Source organism: Adiantum capillus-veneris, chromosome 27, assembly GCF_014529385.1.
Source record: "Adiantum capillus-veneris isolate H3 chromosome 27, ASM1452938v2, whole genome shotgun sequence".
NCBI lineage: Eukaryota > Viridiplantae > Streptophyta > Polypodiopsida > Polypodiales > Pteridaceae > Adiantum > Adiantum capillus-veneris.
Window position 1 is genome coordinate 124,157,108 of NC_140957.1, and position 22,273 is coordinate 124,179,380.

General features: G+C 42.7%; 1 protein-coding gene and 1 pseudogene across 1 annotated transcript; both read left to right on the top strand.

Moving 5' to 3' along the window:
• The first annotated feature begins 909 nt into the window (after positions 1-909).
• LOC147422708 (desiccation stress protein DSP-22, chloroplastic-like) lies at positions 910-1,952 on the top strand. Its single transcript, XM_086503215.1, has 2 exons — positions 910-1,361; positions 1,446-1,952. Exons 1-2 carry the CDS (start codon positions 939-941, stop codon positions 1,731-1,733), a joined length of 711 nt encoding a protein of 236 aa, XP_086359341.1. The 5' UTR covers positions 910-938; the 3' UTR covers positions 1,734-1,952.
• A 1,198-nt stretch (positions 1,953-3,150) lies between these two features.
• Positions 3,151-3,825, top strand: LOC147422709 (early light-induced protein, chloroplastic-like; annotated as a pseudogene).
• Positions 3,826-22,273: the final 18,448 nt, after the last annotated feature.

The following is a 22,273-nucleotide window of genomic DNA, read 5'->3' on the forward strand; positions in this document are numbered from 1 at the left end:
GACGTGTACGATCACACAGTATGATAGGCGTAGCAATCCTAATAACCTTTATCCATCAAGAGTCATTATAAACTTCCAATCTTTGAAGTTGTTCTTGTCTACTTTCTCAAGAGTCATTATAAACTTCCAATCTTTGAAGTTGTTCTTGTCTACTTTCTCAGTGGCAATACCACTTCATTCAATCATTGTTAGACATGGTTGCAGAAAATCAAACTTTTGTATAAAACCTATAGCAGACCAAAAAGAACACGTAGTTGTCATGACCTTTGACCACAATATGTGTATATACACCCGATGGAATGCTTCATGCTAATTTGCAACAACGGTAAAAACTACAACACCAATTGGCTTCCCACTACACCAGAATGGGAGATTTGCATGTATGTTCTTGCACGTCTCCATTGAGAAAAGCTATTTTTATGTCAAGAGTGGCCATCCTTGGTGTGCAACTAATGCAAGCACAAATGCAAATTGTGGTGACTCTTGATGTGGGTGAAAATGTCTGGGTGTCCATGCTGCCTTCTTCTACGTATCTTGTGCAACAAGTTGTGGTTTATACTTGTCCAACATAATTTCTTTCTATTTTTTTATCCCCATTTTGTAACTATAGCCTTTCTGCTTTTGGAAATACACAACCATTTTGTTTTAGCATAGTCAATTGGCGTTTGATCCCTGGCCACGTAGGCTGTAAATGGGTGTGGCAGGCTGTGGAGCGGCCCACTTGTGATCGCTGAGGCGTGGGAGCGTATTTGCGTCCAGCGTCCACCACTTGTATATATGTCAATCTCTTTAAAAGGCAGGCGAGCCCCGACCGCTGTACGACATTCGATCGAGAGTCCATAGCAAACTTCACAACAGCTGACTCGGCGAGCTTGTACGCCCAGCTCTCTCTCTCTCCCCCCCCCCCCGCCCCCCCAAACAACAGAACGACCAGAGCGATGGCATCGTTGAGCTGCATGGTCATGAGTAGTTGCTCGGCCTCCTGCGGCGGCCAGCTCCAGCGTGGTGCGGCCAGCGCCAGCAGCTCCTCTCGATCCAGCGCCAGGATGATGAGCATCCGATGCAGCAGCAAGGAGTCCGGGGGCCGTGGCAACAACCCTGTTGCGGAGGCCACGCCAAGCTTGAGCGGCTTGCAGGAGGCCATCGACCGCAGCACCAAGCAGCCGCTCAGCCGTGGCGACGTGGAGCGCCACCAGGCGGAGACCAGCTCTGAGAAGCAGTCCATCCTGGGAACTCGCCCTGCCTCCACCGCACCCTGGCCACGCCCGGAGCTGGAGCGCCGCCCTGAGACGGGCGACCGCTCCTTGGGCAGCCTCTTCGCCGTGGATGGTGCCGCACCTGAGACCATCAACGGCAGGATGGTGAGTACTAGCAAGTCGTATATTATTTTATATAGAAGTTCAAACCCTCTCACCTCACATTAATTCCACACGGGTTTGATGCAGGCCATGGTGGGCTTTGTGTGGGCGCTCGTCGCAGAGAAGATGACCGGCCTCACTGTGGTGGAGCAACTCTTCAACCCCGCCACGTCCGGGGTGCTTTGGTTCGGTGCGGTGGTGCAACTCTTCACGCTCGCTTCCATCATCCCTTTTGTGAACGGAGAGTCCACCGATGCTCGCCGATGGGGCCCTTTCAATGCTAGGGCTGAACGGTGGAATGGTCGCCTTGCTATGATTGGCTTCGCCGCCCTCCTAGTCGACGAAATGATCCGCCAAGGGCCCCTCGTCCACTAAATATTGTTACAGAGTCTCCATGTGTATAATGTACGAAACTTTGTTTCCACCACGTTCCCATCTCCTGTAGTGCTACTACTACGCACCCTCAACCCAAGTTTTGTTCGAATGCCGTTGTACATCTTGTAACTCCCACCATCTAGCCAACGCCGAGTGCTAAGTATCATGCACAAGCGAGTATCATTTCACTCCTATAACCATTCAGAGGATTCTTGATTTCTGTTTTACAATCCTCTCTCTCTCTCTCTCTCTCTCTCTCTCTCTCTCTCTCTCCCCCCCCCATTTGCACAAGTCTTTCGTGTTCCATATTGTTGACAACGGAGTAAGCAATAAAAAATACATTCAATTCCATCTCCACACTTATAAAACAAAAAAGAGAGTACAAGAACTTTGAAACACATGCACACGCCCTATGTACAACTTCATCTCCACATTACTGAGACAATATGGCAGTAAATTGTGAACGCTCTATCCTCACACAAGCATTGAATATCAGTACAACAATATGAATAACAATTCTTTGTTAGAATTGAAGCATAATTCTAGTGGGTGCCTCTCCACTAGTATTACTTCTTCTAACAACAAGCCAGTAGGTTTTGAACACGCTATTCTCACACAAGCCTTGAATATCAATACAACAACATGAATAACAATCGTTTGTTAGAACTGTACCATGATTCTAGTGGGTACCTCCACCAGTATTTCGTCTTCCAACAACAAGTCAATAGATTGTGGATATACGATCCTCACACAAGCATTAAATATCACTACAACCTGAATAACGATTGTTTGTTAGAATTGTTCCATGATTCTAGTGGGTACCTCTCCACCAATATTACTTCTCCTTCTCCATTATTGAGCTCACGCGACCCGCCGTAGGCGGGTCTCGCTCGCTCTTACCACCAAATACATTGCAATGGATGAAAGTATCTGTCAATGGCTAATATAGACTGGCTGGAATTATCTCTCGATGGGTAACTAGCAAGCCCACGGTTTGAAGCATCACATTCGTGGAGGCTATGTAAAAAGTTGTCTCTTATGATCAAAGAAGCCCAAGTTGAGCTCATTGGGATGGCGACCTTCCAAGTGCAAGACACTTGGCCAAGCGGTCCTCATATAGGTTAATGGGTTGGGCCAAATACTTACGGGTTGAGTCACAGATCAGGTATGTGGAGTGGAGGGGGAAGTCTGCATGATGATGCTATAGGAGAGGTTCAAAGCAAGTGGAAGCTCCATGTAGATTGATGGAAACCTTTGCAAAGAAACTGCTTATATGATTTCTTCATGTCTTTTGAGCATGCAACAATCATATTGAACGTGTCGAAGGGGGGAGGGGGTTTCAATATGTTGCTCGGCCTCCTGCAGCGGCCAGCGCCAACAGCTCCTCTCGATCCAGTGCGAGGATGATGAGCATCCGATGCAGCAGCAAGGAGTCGGGCGGGTGTGGTAACAACCCTGTTGCGGAGGCCACGCCAGGCTTGAGCGGCTTGGAGGAGGCCATTGACCGCAGCACCAAGCATCCGCTCAGTCGTGGCGACGTGGAGCGCCACCAGGCGGAGACTAGCTCTGAGAAGCAGTCCCACTATGGGAACCCGCCCTGCCTCCATTGTACCCTGGCCTCGCCCGCAACTGGAGCACCGCCCTGAGAGGAGGACTGCTCCTTGGATAGCGTCTTCGCCGTGGATGGTGCCGCACTTGAGACCATCAACGGCAGGATGGTGAGTACTAGCAAGTCGTATATTATTTTATATAGAAGTTCAAATCCTCTCACCTCACATTAATTCCACATGGGTTTGATGCAAGCCATGGTGGGCTTTCTGTGGGCACTCGTCGCGCAGAGAAGATGACCGGCCACACTGTGGTGGAGCAACTCTTCCACCCTGCCACGTCCCGGGTGCTTTGGTTCGGTGCAGTGGTGCAATTCTTCACGCTCGCTTCCATCATCCCTTTTGTGAACGGAGAGTCCACCGATGCTCGCCGATGGGGCCCTTTCAATGCTAGGGCTGAACGGTGGAATGGTCGCCTTGCTATGATTGGCTTCGCCGCCCTCCTAGTCGACGAAATAACCCGCCAAGGGCCCCTCATCCACTAAATATTGCTACACATTTCCCATTTGTATAATGTACAAAACTTTGTTTCCACCATGTTCCCATCTCCCATAGTGCTACTACTACGCACCCTCAACCCAAGTTTTGTTCAAATCTCATTGTACATCTTGTAACTCCCATCATCTAGCCAACGTCTAGTGCTAAGTACTATGCACAAGCGAGATCATTTCACTCCTATAACCACTCAGAGGACAGAGCATTTCACTCCTGTAACCACTCAGTGGATTCTTGGTTTCTGTTTTACAATCCTCTCTGTCTCTCCCCCCCCCCCGCCCCCCACCATTTGCACAAGTCTTCCGTGTTCAATGTTGATAACTGAGTAGGCAATAAAAACTATATTCAATTCCATCTCCACATTATAAAAAAAAGAGTATAAGAACTTTGAAACACATGCACATACCCTATGTACAACTTCATCTCCACATTACCAGGACAATATAGCAGTAAATTGTGGACGCTCTATCCTCACACAAGCTCCTTCTAGTTCGATGTCTTAAGTTCCCCTTGTATCCTGAGAGAAATGAGCCTAATGTCTACACTTTGAGTGATACCGTGTATGAGCACATCTATAATAGCATGCCCTCTTATACCAACCCTATTTAAAACACAATTCACCTCATAAAATATAATTGGGTGCCGCTTTCTTGTATCTGTTCCTCATAAAAACTTATGTTCCTCATCCAAAAGCTGAAGCGTTTTTGACACTTTTTTATTCTTTCCGAGTGCATGTAGCTTACAACTTGCCATCCACTTGTAAGTGCTTTAAACTACATTCAACCAGATTTTGCAAAAATATCAAAACTTTTAAGCCACCCAAAAGTTGCCAAGACACCCTTAGATACGTAGTTTCGCTAGCATTGACCACCTACAAGTGCTATCTAAACCACTAGCAAGTGGTTCAGATGTTGAAGATGATGAAACAGGAAACAGAAGGAAGACAGCAACTCAGAGTAGGAAGAAGATGGAGAAGGAGAAGACACAGAGCTTGTGTACGAGATCTCTGTAGTCTCTCTCTCTGTATTGGAATAATAATTGTTTCTACAAACTCAGAGCTACAAAGCTTATATGAAACCCTAAGAGATAAGGTGTCCTTTCACACCGGATGTCCAGGGGGAAAAACCCAGTGGGAGAAAAGTGCCCTGGTGAAGTGCGTATACACACTAACACTACTACATGTCTACAAATCCCCCCTGTAGTGATAGTGTGAATCCGTACAAGGTAGCAGATCATCATGTGTATGAGAGTAAGCCCAAAGCTTTTCGGAAAGCTTCAAACTTTTCTCGTGATAACGCCTTCGTAAATAGATCTGCAATGTTATCATGTGTAGGACAGTAAGTTAGTGTGATCTCCCCTGCATGTAGCCTTTCCCTGACATAGTGGTAGTGAACCTCTATGTGCTTTGTTCTTGCATGAAATACTGGATTCCTTGCAACTGCCATAGCACTCTGACTGTCAGTGAAAATGGTAGTGGGTGCCTGTTGACACTCACAAAGATCTGCCAATAACCTGCGTATCCATACACAATCAACTGTTGCCGTGAAAGCTGCCCTGTACTCAGCTTCACAAGTTGATGTAGCCACTGTGGGTTGCTTCTTGCTTAGCCAAGATATACATGCATTTCCCAAGAAAAAACAATTGCCACTTGTGGAATGCCGTGTGTCAAAATCACCAGCCCAATCTGAATCGCTGTAACCAAGAAGCTGCATAGAACTGTGCTTTCCATACATATCCCCCCTTGGAAAGAACATGGCAAGATTAGGGGTACCTGAAAGGTAACGAAGTATGCGCTTCACAGCCTGCCAATGATGCATACCTGGGCTGTGCATAAATCTGCTTGCTTGTGAAACCCCAAATTGAATGTCTGGACGAGTGTTGCCTGCCAAATATATCAAGCAACCAACCGCTGCTGCATAAGTATGTACATCAAAAGGTTCTCCAGCATCGTGCATGCTCAACTTTGATCCAGTTTCTACGGGTGTAGAGATTGGCTTACAATTTTGCATACCAAACTTGTCCAAAATTTTATGCAAATATTTTGCCTGCAACATGTATATGCCATCCTCTGATTGCACAAACTGAATACCCAAGTAATAATGTAGCAAACCAAGATCAGACATCTCAAAGGTTTTTCTCAAAGCATCTTTAAACGCTTCAATTTCATCTGCATTATTGCCTGTAAGAAGCATATCATCCACATAAAGTGTTAGCATAATGAGAACTCCATCTCTCTTTTTGACATACAAAGTACTTTCTGTTGGACTATTTTGAAATCCCTGGCCAATCAAATAAGTATGTATCTTCTCATACCATGCTCTTGGAGCCTGTTTGAGACCATACAAAGCTTTACGCAATCTACATACCTTTTGCTCTTGACCTTTTACAACAAAACCACTTGGTTGAATTACATAAACTTCTTCTTGCAAATCACCATTCAAAAAAGCAGTTTTGATATCCAACTGATGCACTTTCCAACCATGATGAGCAGCAATTGCAACTAGTGATCTAACTGTGGACGCACGAGAAGTAGGAGCAAAGGTTCATCATAATCTATGCCTTTCTGTTGCGCATAGCCTTTTGCCACAAGCCTTGCTTTGTACCTGTCAACAGTACCATCTTGTTTCTTTTTTACCTTAAAAACCCACTTTGTACCAATAGGCTTTTTACCTGTAGGCAAGTCCACTAGATCCCATGTATGATTCTTATGAATAGTGGGTACCTCTCCACCAGTATTTCTTCTCCTTCTTCATCAATACATTACTAAAAACTAATACTTCTTATTATATTGAAAACGATTACATACAAGTCAAGTAGTGATAAGCGTCGAGTGATATAGTTTTTGCAGTTGACTAACTAGTATTAACAATTGCTATAGATTTATAGTTATATGAACAACTTATAAATAAAGATGAGACACATATTTTAAAAAGTTTTCCACTCGTAAAGACCTCAAAAGACTCATATAAAGGGGATACAAAGTTCCTTAGAAGAAAGAAACAAATGACACTCTTCGAAGATGAAAGGAACAAGTTACAAGCAAGATGCATAACCATTATCGTCAAGAGCTGCAAGTTTAACATATGTAATGTAGTATGAGGACAAGGGTTCGGGCAGAGCGTGGCAAGGGGTTTTGAACTCACATGGCTTGGGAAAGAGGTGTTGTATAGCAAGGCTATACTCTTGTATAGCATGGCTATACAAGAGTAGGGTGGGAGGAGAATTTTAGGCCCATTCCCGTTTGACTTTTCATGTAATACAAGTGACAATTATTTAGAACAAAGGAGGCATTTTGGTCTCTCATGATGACTTTTGAATTGTTACTAGGCACCTTCTCAAATACATCTACGAAATTACGGAAAGTATAAATTATGTGGATGAGATGATGAATCTCTCATGATTGCTTGCTCCAAAGGGTTTTGTTGGTGCAAAGACATGGATTAAGAAAACTCATAGGAAGCAACGGATTTAATGATTTTTTATAACTATGAAAATCTCCAAGTGTTTATCGCGTTGTTTTACCGCGTTTTGTAGAGAGAAGGTGTAAATTCAATGAGAGAAACAAGAGAGAGGAGGGCGGGGGGGGTTTTGTGTTTAAAGTATTACCGCGACTATATCCGTTGTTATTACCACTATTATTACCGTTGTTATTACCGCGTCCATTATCGTCGTTATATCCACTGCCCAAATTTAGCACCTAAACTTTCAAATTCTGGATTAACTCCCCCACCTTCAAATTTTGGTGTTTCCCTCCTCTCAATAAAAATTAAAGAGTATTGTACATAATTTTCAAATATAAAAGGGAAGAGAAAGAAAGAGATAAAGAGAGAAAGAGAAAGAGGGGGGAGAAGGAGGCGGGGGATATAAGGCCCGATCCAGACGCTACGGCGGAAATGCTTTCCACAGGGGCGTTTAAGTTGTGTGGAAAAGCCTATTTGCTGCAGTAGATATCACCTTCCTCCAGGCCCGCCACTTTTCTTCTGGCACCCCCCCTCGGAAGAGCTGCTAGCCTCTCTCCACATCTCTCTGTTTTCCGCTCATCTTCCTCCAACATCGTTTAGACGAGGTAGCGGCAGACCTGCAGAAAGCCTTTCTTCCTCCAGCCTCGTCTGAACCCAATCTAAGATTACCCTTGTTTACAATTAAAATAATCATTGTCAATTGATTAACATAATTGAGCATACTCTCAAATCTAAAGAGAGAAAGAGAGAGGTGAATGGATTACACAATCAAAAAACTTCATAACTGCAAAATGTTTATGAATCATCTTCCAAAAGATCTCTAGATGAAGCATCATCCAATTCTAAGCCCATGGCTCCTAAATCAATAAAGAGAGAAACGGAATTTTCGTTTGTGGATGCATTGTCAGCTTCATCATCCTCCATCTCATCATCTTCATCATCATGACAATCATCCTCGCTAAGACTTGCTGCTGTCGAACTTGATTCATCGACCTCCCTCTCCTTTGTTTCCACCTCATCCAAAGTTGGAGGTGGAAGAGGGACAAAGATAGTCTCCACTTCATTAGTGGAAAAAATGGTTCTCCCTCGAGGTGTTACGGGAATTACGAACCAAAGTTTTGGTTGGTGGATTGTTGGGATATAGATTACCTATAAAATAGAAGCTCAAAGTGAGTAACATTGGTATAACTAACGATACAACAAGTAAATAAGAATAAAAAAGGTATATGTCACTCACCTGCTCACAATTGCACGGTAAAACTAAATTGTCATACATCCCTGTGTGATGCACACTAGACTCCACCATGTAGAGGCCATTGTCATGTCCTCTAGACACATTTGCAAACCACTTGCACTCGAAGATGAAGCTATGAAAGGTTCTAAAATTAACCTTTAGTATCCTTTCAATAGTTTTGCAATACCTGGCTTTATCATCGTCTGTGTCAAAGTTGCCCATGATGGCACAATCCATGGTGGTTCTATGCTCGTCAATTTGGCGCGTACGAAAGTGACGACCCTTTGACCACATAGAGTTAAAGAAAAGGCACTACAAAATAGAAAAATATATTAATTTATTAAATACATATTAAAGATAATTTCAAAAAATAGCAAGACAACATGGTTTAGGTATATGAGTACTCTACCTTTGGTACGCAGCCTCGTCCATACTCCCATTCTTTGTTGGTGATGTCTTCTCCGCGCGCTTTTGCCTCGGTCATTCTCTCATGAATCCACTCTACACTAATGAGATCTAGGAAACATGAAAGGTGTCTAGGCACTGGGGGTGCCCTCCTTCCTCCATGTGCTTGTTTCCATGCTTCCCTCTCTTGCAAACGTCTAGACTTTGCCACTGTCCACAAGTCCACCCACTTGGTCATAATCTTTGCATTGAGAATGCAAAAGTTATCAACCACTCAGGATAGATTCATATCCATGTTAAGTAGTTTCCCCTTTCCACTTGTCAAGTGTGAAGTCATCCTTGAATCTTCCTCGTCTAACCACATGCGAGGCATTGAAGGATCAACTTGTGCCAAATACTCTGATATGTAAACAAATGCCCCTTGAACAATCCACCCTTCGGCCATACATGCCTCTGGTTGAGATCGTAGCCGCACAAAATCTTTGAGAGTCTTTAAAAACCTCTCTAAGAAGAACATACATCGTGTGTGCACTACTCCACATATAGCTATCTCCTCCACCACGTGAACCAAGAGGTGAATTTGACTAAGAAGGACCGATCGAGGAAATGCATCCTCAATGGCACACACAGTTTTTGTTGCAAGTGTTTGAGCAGCAGGGATAGCATCTATTTCGATTTCCTTGGAGCTCACAAATCTGCAAGAAAACACAAAAGGATACACTAAGTGCTAGTTGAAATTATTGTGTACATAAAAAAGGTGTAGTCGAGTGGAGTCTTGTGATGTACCTTACTAGCTCTCCTAATTTGAAAATAGCATCCCTGACTTTCTTGTCCCGATATATACACATACTCATCGACAGAATGAACTACAATGTAAATCAGGAAATGGAAAAGTGAGTGATAGTCATACACACAAAGTATAGATAGAACAGGGAGTATGAAGAATACATGAAGCATCTTGTGCCAATCGTGGGACTTCAACCCATACAATTGAACGCTTCCACACTTCTTCGCTTTTGTGAAAGCTCCCTTTAGCGACCTCATGTATCCTGTTGGTGTGCGAATAGAGGCAATGGTACCCTTCACCTTGTCTAATTCTTCTTTTGCTAGCATCCATGGTGCTTTAGGAAGCACAATCTTTCCATTTGGGGCATTGCCATGGAGTGGCAGAGGCAGGGAGAAATTTTAAAAGCCTCAAATCCTCCCTCACACCCAAAGAGACCTTCTTGCCAATAATGTGGTCCCATAGTGTTTGAGCTACATTCTTGAATATGTACATGGGATCCAAGAGGTGTTGTATTTTTAAGTTCTTCCAATATGGAAGCCTTAAAAATATGGAATACCTTGACATACCTTTTGGTAAAGGACACGGAGCCGGATTGTTGTTGGGGTGTTCCTCCCAAATGGTTTCCCAATCTGCCATTGTGAGCTTTAGAGGAGCCTTCCCATTTGTTGGAGCCTTGTGCTTGATATGCCCTTGGGGTAAGAAATGATGATGCCCTTGTTGGCAGTGTCCTATCCAACACCCAAATCAGCCATAAGGCATCTGAGCCATACACACTCAACCGTAGCTTTGAAGACTGCCCTGTACTCAGCCTCACAACTTGAAGTGGCCACAGTAGGTAGCTTCTTGCTCAACCATGATATACATGAACTGCCAAGCATGAAACAAAAACCACTTGTGGACACTCGCTTGTCAAAACAACCAGCCCAATCTGAGTCCGAAAAAGCATGTAAGTCTAGCGGCAATGATCCCCCCTTGGGATAAAACAAGCCAAGATGTAAAGTGCCACTAAGGTAGCGGAAAATCCTCTTGACAGCCTACCAATGCTTAGACCCTGGGCTATGCATAAATCTGCTGACCTGTGAGGCTGCAAACTGAATATCCAGCCTCGTGTTGCATACATAAATGACGCAGCCAACAGCAGTTTGGTAAAGAGTGACATCATCAGGATGGCCAGCATCATGTAGACTCGACTTCAAACCTATTTCCATGGGAGTGGCAATAGGTTTGCAATCCTCAAGTCCAAACTTACATAGCAATGTCTTTATGTAACTTTTCTGACACAAGGCAATACCACCATCACACTGCTTAAACTGTATACCCAAGTAATGATGCAACAGCCCCAAATCTTTCATCTTGAAAGTAGCATTCAATCAGCCTTAAATTCAGCAATATGTCTCTCATTTGGTCCAGTGATCAGCAAATCATCAACATAAAGGACCACAATGAGAAGTACATCACCCTCACGGTTTACATATAATGTGCTTTCTGTTGGACTGTTATGAAACCCTTGTTTGACCAAATGAGTGTCAGCTTTCTCATACCAAGCACGAGGAGATTTCTTCAACCCATACAAAGCCTTGTTACATTTGCACACTTTGTCCTCTTGTCCTTTTATGACAAAACCGCGAGGCTGCGTTACATAAACTTCCTCAAATATGTCACCATTCAAGAAAGCAGTAACAATGTCTGATTGATGTACATCCCAACCAAAATGAGCTGCCAATGCACATAGAAAACACACAGTAGTCATACGACAAGTGGGAGAAAAAGTCTCTTCATAATCTATGCCTTTTTGTTGTGCATAACCCTTTGCAACAAGTCGATCCTTATGGCGATCGTCCTCACCATCCGGCTTGCGTTTCAACTTGTAAACCCACTTCGTACCAATGGCCTTTTTTCCAGGAGGCAAATCACATAAAGTCCATGTGTCATTTTCTATAAGTGCATCATATTCTGATTGCATGGCAGCCATCCAATTTTCTGAATTCTGTGCTTCATCAAAAGACAAAGGCTCCTCAACATCATGTAAGCTAGACACGGCCAAAGCATAACAATCTGATGCATAAGATGCATGGCAAGAGCCTAAACGAGTACGACTAGTCAAAGGTGCATCCAATTTACTGTCACGCAAAGTGTGCACCAGCCATTTTGCCATACCTCTAACCTGCTCATTTTCAGCCCTTTCCTCATCAAGTACATCATGTACATCTACATCAGTAATAGGCTGATTTAAAACATTTTCAGAAACCCCCATAGGATATACATTTGCCTCATTGGAACTTACATTCGTATTTCCACCACTGAAAAAAGGCAACAAAGTGTCATAAATGTCCTGTGAGCTTACATTACTGTCTCTAGTACATGACAGCAAAGGCTGAACAAAATCTTCCACAAACACTACATCCCGAGAAACCAGAATACGTTTTGTTTGCGGATGATACAACCTGTAACCTTTGCTTTCAGCACTATAACGAACAAAAATACATTTGACAGCCTTATCGTCCAATTTTCTGCGTTGCACTTGTGGCACCAAAGCATATGCCAAACAGCCAAAAACACGCATGTGCTCAATAGATGGTTTTCTATCATGCCATGCTTCATATGGAGTAATAGACTGCAAAGCTTTCGTAGGACACCTGTTAAGTACATAAGTGGCACACATGATGGCCTCAAGCCAAAAAGAATGCGGTAAAGCTTGACTTTTGACCATACATCGTGCCATTTCCGTAAGTGACCTGTTTTTCCTCTCAGCAACACCATTTTGTTGAGGTGTATAAGCCACAGTACATTGGTGTTTTATCCCACGACTAGCCAGAAATGCATTAAATTCATGAGACATATACTCCCCTCCTCGATCGGAACGGAGGGTGCCCATAGTACATTTCAAGACATTTTCAGCCATAGCTAGAAATTGTTTGAAGCACATAAAAACTTCGAACTTCGCTTTAAGCGGAAATACCCATGCATGCCCTGAGTAATCATCAATGAAAGTCACGAAGTACAGGTAATTGCCCAAGGACGGATTTTGCATAGGCCCACAAACGTCACTATGCACAAGCTGCAACCTACATGTGGCCCGAACTGAACCATCCTTTGGAAATTTAGAACGCTGCATCTTACCCAAAATACAGCCTTCACAAACATGTTTGACAGGTGCTTCAAGAGGTGGCAAAGAAGCAACCATATCAGATTTCTGCAAACGCAGAAATCTGCAAGCGGAAATACCCATGCATGGCCTGAGTAATCATCAATGAAAGTCACGAAGTACAGGTAATTGCCCAAGGACGGAGTTTGCATAGCCCCACAAACGTCACTATGCACAAGCTGCAACCTACATGTGGCCCGAACTGAACCATCCTTTGGAAATTTAGAACGCTGCATCTTACCCAAAATACAGCCTTCACAAACATGTTTGACAGGTGCTTCAAGAGGTGGCAAAGAAGCAACCATATCAGATTTCTGCAAACGCAGCAAACTGGCAAAATTCAGATGACCAAAACGTGCATGCCAAAGTTTTGCATCTGAAATAGCCCTTGAATCTGCAACAGCATTTGCAAAATTTTGTCCACACTTGTCATACAAAGTGAGCTTATACAACCCACGGCACAAAAGCCCAGATGCAACAATTTCATCACCAAAACTGAGATCATGAAATGTACATCTGTCATCCACAAATTTGACTACAAGTCCAAGTCTAGCAAGTGCGGATACAGATAAGAGATTCTTCTTGATCCCAGGTACATAAAGTGCATCAACAAGTGTGAAGGAACTGCCATTAGCAGCAGTGAGCACAATCTTTCCCAACTCCCTGAACTGGATAAGAGGCGTTGTTGGCACAAGTGACTGAATTCCCATGAGGGACAGACTTGAGAGAGGTAAACAATTCACGATGTGAGGTAATGTGCTTTGTAGCACCACTGTCGAAATACCACACATGTGAATCTGCAGCAACTGACAAGCATGCATCATGGACAGCAGGATTGTAAGTGCACTCTGCGCTAAAAGCCTATTCTACATCAACGTCAACAACACAGTCTCCTTTCACAGAAGACTCAACAATGGCTGCATTTGTAGTATAACCAACATTTGCAGTGGAACCACCCTCTTTCTTCTTAGCCTCTTTGGCCTTTAACTTAGGACACAACTTCATCAAGTGATCATTGGCTTTACAATAATGGCAACGCATCTTCTTTTTGCCCTTATCACCAGAATTTCCAGACGAGGTACTGCCAGCAGAAGCATTAGGAACAGAATTTTTGCCACTCGCAACAGAACCATAAGAAGTGGCTGCATTACTGTTACCACCCTTTCTTTGAGAAGCAATAAAAGCCTGTTCAACAGCACGCTGCCTAGTCTTGTTTTTTCGAGAAAGTGACTCTTGCAACAGCAATGTGCATAATGCATCAAACTTGACAACTTCAGGATTTCCTTGGGTCATCAGTCTCCAAGTACTGGCAAAAGTCTGGTAGGAATTTGGTAAGGCATCAAGAACAGTCTGCACAAGGTAACTGTCTGAAATGACTTCACCTGCAGAAATAAGCTGCTCATTGATATTCTTGACACTAGCAAGGAAAGTGTCCATATCATCTTCCTCATGAATAATCTTTGACTCCAGCTCTTTACGCAGCAAAGCAATTTTAGCCTCATTGCGGCTTGCATAAAGACCTGCTGAACTGATGTGAGGAACAATGGTGCGCTTCACAGACAACGCAATCAATGCATGAGCCTGCACATCCTTAACATCCCAACGAGCTTGTTTTGCCGTAGGCAAAACAACTATAACAGCTGCAATCCTTGCAGCAAGACCTGCAACATCCTCAACATCGCCTACATCCTCAGAACCAGGACGTACATCAATGCCCTGCACAATGTTCCAGACACCCTTTGACACAAGAACATGTTGCATCATATAAGCCCACATAGGGTAGTTGTCCCCATCCAACCTTACCTCAGCATCAAACATCTTGAACAAATCTGTGTTGTTGTTGTCAGCCATGGTAAATGCTGCACCTGATGTGAAAACTGCCCGAAAATAGGAGAAACGGAGCGGGAACAACCTGTGCTATATAGCACAAACCGTAGAAGACTATAAGGCACCTGTTATGCAGAAAACGGCACTGACAGAAATTCTGCACAAAATGATGAAATGGCCTGTGCAGTACTGCCTGTAGTAGAAACGGAGGCCGAAATGAGCCCAAATCAAAATTCTGAGCAGACTAAGCTCTTCGAGCCGTCCCAAAAAAAATTTGGACCTACGAATGCTCGCCAAAGCTCACTGAAATCGGAGAAAGTGAGCAGGCGTGTGCTGGAGCAGCTGGCGACTAAGCCTGGGAGGACGTGACTTTCTCTGATACCAATTGTTGGAATTAGGGTTGCAGAGAAACACACACAGCTTGGAGAAGATGAAGGAAGCTCAAGGCACACAATAAAGAGTGTGTTACTTAGTGTGCAATGGAAAGATAGATAGCCCTAGAGTGATGGGCGTATATACAATGCACGGGGGGAAAACCTCCTAAAGAGGGAAAAAATGCCCCGGCAGTCCTAGTGTGTTCACACACATCACTACCACATGTATATGGTAACAAGGAGAGAAAGAGAGGAATAGAGATAGAGAGAAAGAAAGAGAGGAAGAGATAGAAAGAGGGAGAGAAAGAGTGAGATAGAGATGTAGAGAAAGAAAAAGAGAGAGAGAGAGAGAGGGAGAGAGAGAAAGAGAGGAATAGAGAGAGAAAGAGAGAAAGAAAGAGAGAGAGAGAGAGAGAGAGAGAGAGAGAGAGAGAGATAGATAGAGGGAGAGAGGAAAAGAGAGAGAGTAGATAGAGAGGGAAAGAGATAGAGAGAAAGAAAGAGAGGAAGAGATAGAAAGAGGGAGAGAGGAATAGAGATAGAGAGAGGGAGAGATAGAAAGATGGAGAGAGGGAAAGAGAGAAAGGAATAGAGATAGAGAGGAAGAGGGAGAGATAGAGATAGAGAAAGAGAGGAATAGAGATAGAGAGAGGGAGAGCGAGATAGAGAAAGAGAGGAAGAGATAGAAAGAGGGGGAGAAAGAGAGATATAGAGAGGTAGAGAAAGAAAGAGAGAGAAATAGAGGGAGAGATAGAGTGAGAGAGGGAAAGAGGGAGAGAAAGAGAGAGATAGAGGGAAATAGGGATAGGGAAAGAGAGAGAGTAGATAGAGAGGACGTACGCGAAGCCCGAAAAAGTGGTGCCCAAGTCCAAAGCCACCATGACCTTAGACAAGACCTCCATGCTTTGGCAGAAGATGTCGTCCATGTTTGGCTTCTCATCTCTGAGAGTGCTTGATTTACATGGAGGCGCAAACATGACTCTGGGATGGAGAGAGAGATAGAGAGAGAGATAGAGTGAGAGAAATAGAATTACTTATTGCATTACATTAGAATTGTAATGTTACGATCAATTGATCACTTAGATGTTGAATGTAGGTACAGCCAGCACAAAACGATGGCTACATTTACAACCTTAACACATATATGTGTGTACATATATATCTGTTTATGCATGTATGTATGCACTAAGTATGGGAGCATAGCATCCGAAGGTTAGACGCTTCCTCTTGGGTATAGTCATTTTTTAATCGTGGCGTTGCGGTCATTGATCCACTCATGCATGGATTACCGCAATGTACCTTTGGTTTTACGACGGTTGAGACTGCGATGATATCTAAAGAGGTGCAGTTGACCTTTGGCACTACTAGCCTCTACTTAGGTCTACTAGTATGTGTATGTATCTACATGTTTGTATGCTAATATATATATCCTCTGGGAGAGAATTGTAATCTTACAATCAATTGATCACTTAGACGTTGAATTTAGGTGCAGCCAACACAAAACAATGGCTACATGTGTGAACATTCTGTTTATGCATGTATGTACGCGAAGCCCAAAATAGTGGTGCCTAAGTCCAAATCCACCATGACCTTAGCCGAGACCTCCATGCCTCGGCAAAAGATGTCGTCCATGTTTGGCTTCTCATCTCTGAGAGTGCTTGCTTTACGTGGAGGCGCAGACATGACTCTGGGATGGAGAGAGAGAGAGAGAGAGAGAGAGAGAGAGAGAGAGAGAGTGAGAGAAATAGAATTACTTATTGCATTACATTAGAATTGTAATGTTACGATCAATTGATCACTTAGATGTTGAATTTAGGTACATCCAACACAAAACGATGGCTACATTTACAACCTTAACATATATATGTGTGTACATATATATATATATATATATATGTTTATGCATGTATGTAGGCACTAAGTACGGGAGCATAGCATCCGAAGGTTAGACGCTTCCTCTTGGGTATAGTCCTCTTTTAATCGTGGGGTTGCAATCATTGATCCACTCATGCATGGATTACCGCAACGTACCTTTGGTTTTACCACGGTTGAGACTGCGATGATATCTAAAGAGGTGCAGTTGACCTTTGGCACTACTACCCTCTACTTAGGTCTACTAGTATGTATATGTATCTACGTGTTGTGTGGTAATATACTTGTGTACGTATATTTAGATGAGTGAGTAGGGTGGAAATCTTAATCTTATATTTCTCTTTGTAATGTAGATGTCTGACAACAGACCAACTGGTGAGGAGCAGCCAGCTGGCTCTTCTTTTGGTTGGTTCACATCTCAGGTGGGCTCCCACCCGGGGTGGACATCGCCTCCAATGGACCCGAGTCTTGAGTCAGTGAGAACAAGCAAAGAAATAAATAATGTTTCTACGTAGTTAACCATAAACCATGAGTGTCATAGGTTTTTTTTTTGTTATTTGCAGGCATGGCCATCCTACACCTACCCTTCTCAGATTCCTACACCGGTCATAGATTCTGACTTATAGCGGGTTATCTCTTTACGAGAGCAGTACCTCCGTTCGATGGAGGATTTGTTTGGCCGCTACACTCCACAGCAGCTTGCAACCTACGGCATTTCTCCACAGACTACACCATGGGGGAGTCAGGGAGGGACTCCTTACCTACAGAGCCTCGCACCGACGGCACCTCCCTCTACTCTCCCTTCCATTCATCCTACTCATATTCCATCGCAGGGTCCTACTCCCCTTGCATCGCAGGGTCCTACTCCCATGGCATCACAGGGTCCTACACCACTTCATTCCACTCCGGCTTTGCCAGAACATCGTCGACGGACTTCCTCTAGTAGCACGCATCGACGCTCGTCTCAGGGCAGCGAGCACCGTGAGAGACGAAGCGGCGGCGGATCTTGTGGTTTCGCATGTTTTGGTAGTGGCGGGGGAACAGAGTCCCCACTTTCAGAGCATGCTGCCCCTAACGCAGAGGACGAGGATACTGACGCACCCATGCCAAACACGCATGGATGCTACTACAGGGTTAAATATGGCGGGGAGGTCGATTTCGGCACAGCACAGGATAGGGCATTTCGACGACATCTACAAATTCTTATACATTCAACGTATAAGAATTGTTTTATAAACTTTAGAGAACAACTGCTCGATCATGCATGGTACATTAAGGACGCTCTGTTAGCTAGATTTCCAAACGCCCCCGATCAATGTTTTTCACAATAATGGTTGGAGAGCTACATAAAGACATTTCTAAAAAACAAGCAGTCCAGTGTGCGACGCGCAGTAGCCAACCAGGTCAAAGATCCAGACAGGAGTTACCGCAGTGGCAACATGGCAGACGCGGAGTGGGAGTGGTAAATTCAAGAGAAGAGCAATTGAGCTGCGGCGGGCTCATCATATAGACAACAACGCGAGGCCCGCGCAAGACAAACTTCCACGCACTATGGCTCAGGAGGCAAGGGAGCTTGGCAGGATAAATATGTAAGATTATTTGAATTATAACGTCGATGTTGATTATAAAGATTGTAGTTGATAATTTGGTATTGTTATTGCTAACTTAGAAAAATGACACTCTCTCTCGACCACCCAGAGAGATGGTCAAGTATCGGGAGCAACATACAGAATTTGATACTTGGCGATGGTTGTTTGAAAACAGCCACATCTCTCGCGAGCAATTCGACGCGGCGGTTGGTCCACTACAAGCGGTAAGTTTAAACAAGTAATTTTGTATCAATTGTTTTGAGCTGTGGATAATTGTCTAATTTGGTTTGGGTTTATGTAGAGTCAAAGTGATCCAACATACATGCCTTTGGACAACGACGAGGATTGGATTAAAAAAAAAATTGTCAAAACTTTCGTAAAGTCCCAATGTGGCACAATGTATATACAATTATTGTAACTTTTTTAAATAGTTAATCTTCTACATTTTTAATTGTCAAGGTAAAGTAAATTCAATTTCAGTTCTTTGGTATTTTTTATACTTTTCCAAAAAACAATTGATGTCTTTTTGTTTTATGCAGGTCAAAAATAAAGGTGCTCAAATTTGGGTGGCCCAAATGAGCACCTTTATTTTTGAACTGGCGTTTAGCGGTAATATACGCGGTAATAGCAACGGCAAAGGTCGCGGTAATAGCAGCAAGTATATTGCCGCGACTACTACCGCGCTTATTGCTGACAAGCCACTGCCACGTTCATAGCCGCGGTTATTGCCGCCCATGTAAATTTTTCTCTCTCCTTTTTCCTTTGTTTTTCCACGACAATGTTGGCAATTTTTGACAACTCCTCTTATAGTGGATGGCTTGTTCACTCACTTCAATGTTTGCTTGAGAATCTCTCTCTCTCTCTCTCTCTCTCTCTCTCTCTCTCTCTCTCCAAAAGAAAATCTCAACCCTACAATTTGGAAAAGAATTCATTAGGTGAAATTTGGACTCACAAAGGGGTCCTTTAAGGAGTTTGACTTTACCTCTCTCTACCAAAATGGGCGCATGGATAAATTTTCTTGCAAACAAACTCCAAAGTTGGTGGAGGTTTGACAGTTAGAATGTCCTCTTCAAGCTCTATCTACTGATATATAGCACGTCATGAGATTCCTCATATTTTAGAAGATTCTTTTTTTTATTCACCTATGATGTGACAACTCTGTCGGAATCTAAGTGAATCAAAAAAAGAATCTTTTAAAATATGAGGAATCTCATGGCGTACTATATATCAGTAGATAGAGCTTGAAGAGGACATTCTAACTGTCAAACCTCCACCAACTTTGGAGGTTGTTTGCAAAAATTTATCCATGCGCCCATTTTGGTAGAGAGACGTAAAGTCAAACTCCTTAAAGAGCCCCTTTGTGAGTCCAAATTTCACCTAATGTCTTATTTACTTTTAACATTGTTCAAGTGACAAGTTTTTATACATGCATAATTCAAAGGGGCCTTACAACTGTAGAGTGGGAGCATTATAGACAGTGGGAACATCATGATGCTAGTTTTTAGTGGTTACCACATGCAATATGCTTTTTATAAAGTCAAAATCCTTGTGCTCCTTGTTAACCCTAGATGTGTTTCAGTATGTGAATAAATTAGACTTAATAGGTCCACTACAAGAGATCGCTTAAATTTCGATGTCAGATTACCGACGTCGATGACGAGCATCGGTATATATGTAGGTAAATCTAGAGGGAGATTTTTTTTTTACTTTTCAAATTTTTGACGCGTATACTAGCGTGCATATTGTCGCGTATATCGATGTGTATACTTGCACGCATATCGATGCATGTACTAACGCACATACCGACACCTGTACCAAAAAATTTTGCAAACAAAACCGTGGTTTTTTCTTGCGCATTTTGCTCCTTTTTTCTCTTCCTCTCTAGCCCTCCTCCTCCTCACTTGCTGCAGATCTGTTGTCTCACAACTCGCCGGAGTTGAGAGTTTCACTTGTAGGCTGCTCCCCATCAACAAGGTAAGCTTCTTTTCAAGTTTCCTTGTAGATTTGTGCACTTTTGTGTATGTGTGTGTAACAGAGTGTGTGTGTGTGTGTGTGTGTGTTTGCAGGTTCGAGGATATTTTTTCAATTGTTTCTTGCTCAAATAGGCTGCATGTGAGTGCTCTAACATTCTTTTTGTTGCATACAACATACACACACACGTTCACATAAACATGTATGCAAGTAAATAAAAATGCACACTAAACAATATAAACACACTATATACGACGCACACATACATCTTTAATTAAAAATAAAGTAAATTATTATTTTATAAGTAATATTATTTAAAAATCATCATAATCAAGAAAGATAACTACATTTTATCATTAAAAGAAATATTTATTTTGATTTATATTATTTTATAATTAGTTTTAGTGTTTTTGTGTAAATAAATTTAGAAAATAAAAAAGTTATTGTTATTTTTGTAATTGTGACTGATCGTAGGCTATTCACTTAATTAGGTTTAGTCCTTTAAGTACACTAATTGTTTAAGTAATAAGTGGTTTCATTGCTTAGGACTGGTCCACATTTAGATCAATAAAGGTTTGATGTTTAATTAGAGCGCCTAGTTGCTTAAGTATTGAATCGTTTAGCCGAGCCCGCATAATCCTACACGCGGCTCGTTAGTTTTTTTATTTAGTCACTTAGCAACTTAGGGCTAGTCGTGTAGGTTTAGTCGATATTCAAACGATTCATTAGGGCTTGTCGCTTATAGATAATCGCTTAGGTATTTAGTCGCTTACCGCTCAGGAAGGACTACTCCGTATTTAGGCTGTTGAAGGCTACACGCTTAGGACTAGCCGCTTAGTGTTAGCCGCAAAAGGACTTCGACTAACAAAGTAAAATAACACAATTAACCTTCAATAGCGCACGCAGACCTAAAAAACGCAAACAGATTTCAAAAACAGACTTATGTCAAACCCTAATATATAAACATTGACCAATAAAGACATGATTATTACCCAGTGGTCCTGATCTTCGTGCACCACTAGCGAGGTGTACGGAGATCGGCCATGGCTAGAGAATGTGAGGTTGTTAGAGCTAGTAGCAAATGGTAGAAAAATACTTCAAAAAGGCAACAATCTTCAAAAGTGACTTGTGTACTTCAAAAATGCAAACGGACTTCGAGAAACGAAGTAAAATAACTTAATCGGACTTCAATAGCGCACACTGACTTCAAAAATAAAAACAAATTTCAAAAAAGACGTACGTCAAACCCTAATATATAGGCATTGACCAATAAAGACGAGATTATTACCCGGTGCTCCTGATCTTCATGCATGGCTAGAGAATGTGAGGTTGTTAAAGCTAGCAGCAAATGATAGAAAAACCATAAACGGACTTCAGGATTGCAACAGTCTTCATAAGTGACCTGTGTACTTCAAAAATGTAAAAAGACTTTGACAGACAAAGTAAAATAACACAAGCGGACTTTAATAGCGTAGACAGACTTAAAAAATGCAAACAGATTTCAAAAAAGACGTATGTCGAACCCTAATATATAGGCATTGACCAATAAAGACAAGATTATTACCTAGTGGTCCTGATCTTCGAGCACCTCTAGACCGAGGTGTGTGAGAATTGGACATGGCTAGAGAATGTGAGGTTGTTAGAGCTAGCGCAAGGGACTTCAAAAACGTAACAGTCTTCAAAAATAACTTGTGTACTTAAAAAATGCAAACAGACTTCGACATACGAAGTAAAATAACGCAATTGGACTTCAATAGCGCACACAAACTTCAA

Excerpts from the sequence above, each read along its gene's own strand:
- LOC147422708 (XM_086503215.1), top strand. The coding sequence starts at position 939 with ATGGCATCGTTGAGCTGCATGGTCATGAGTAGTTGCTCGGCCTCCTGC. Across the intron at positions 1,362-1,445 it reads AGACCATCAACGGCAGGATG|GCCATGGTGGGCTTTGTGTG; the intron begins GTGAGTACTAGC and ends GGTTTGATGCAG.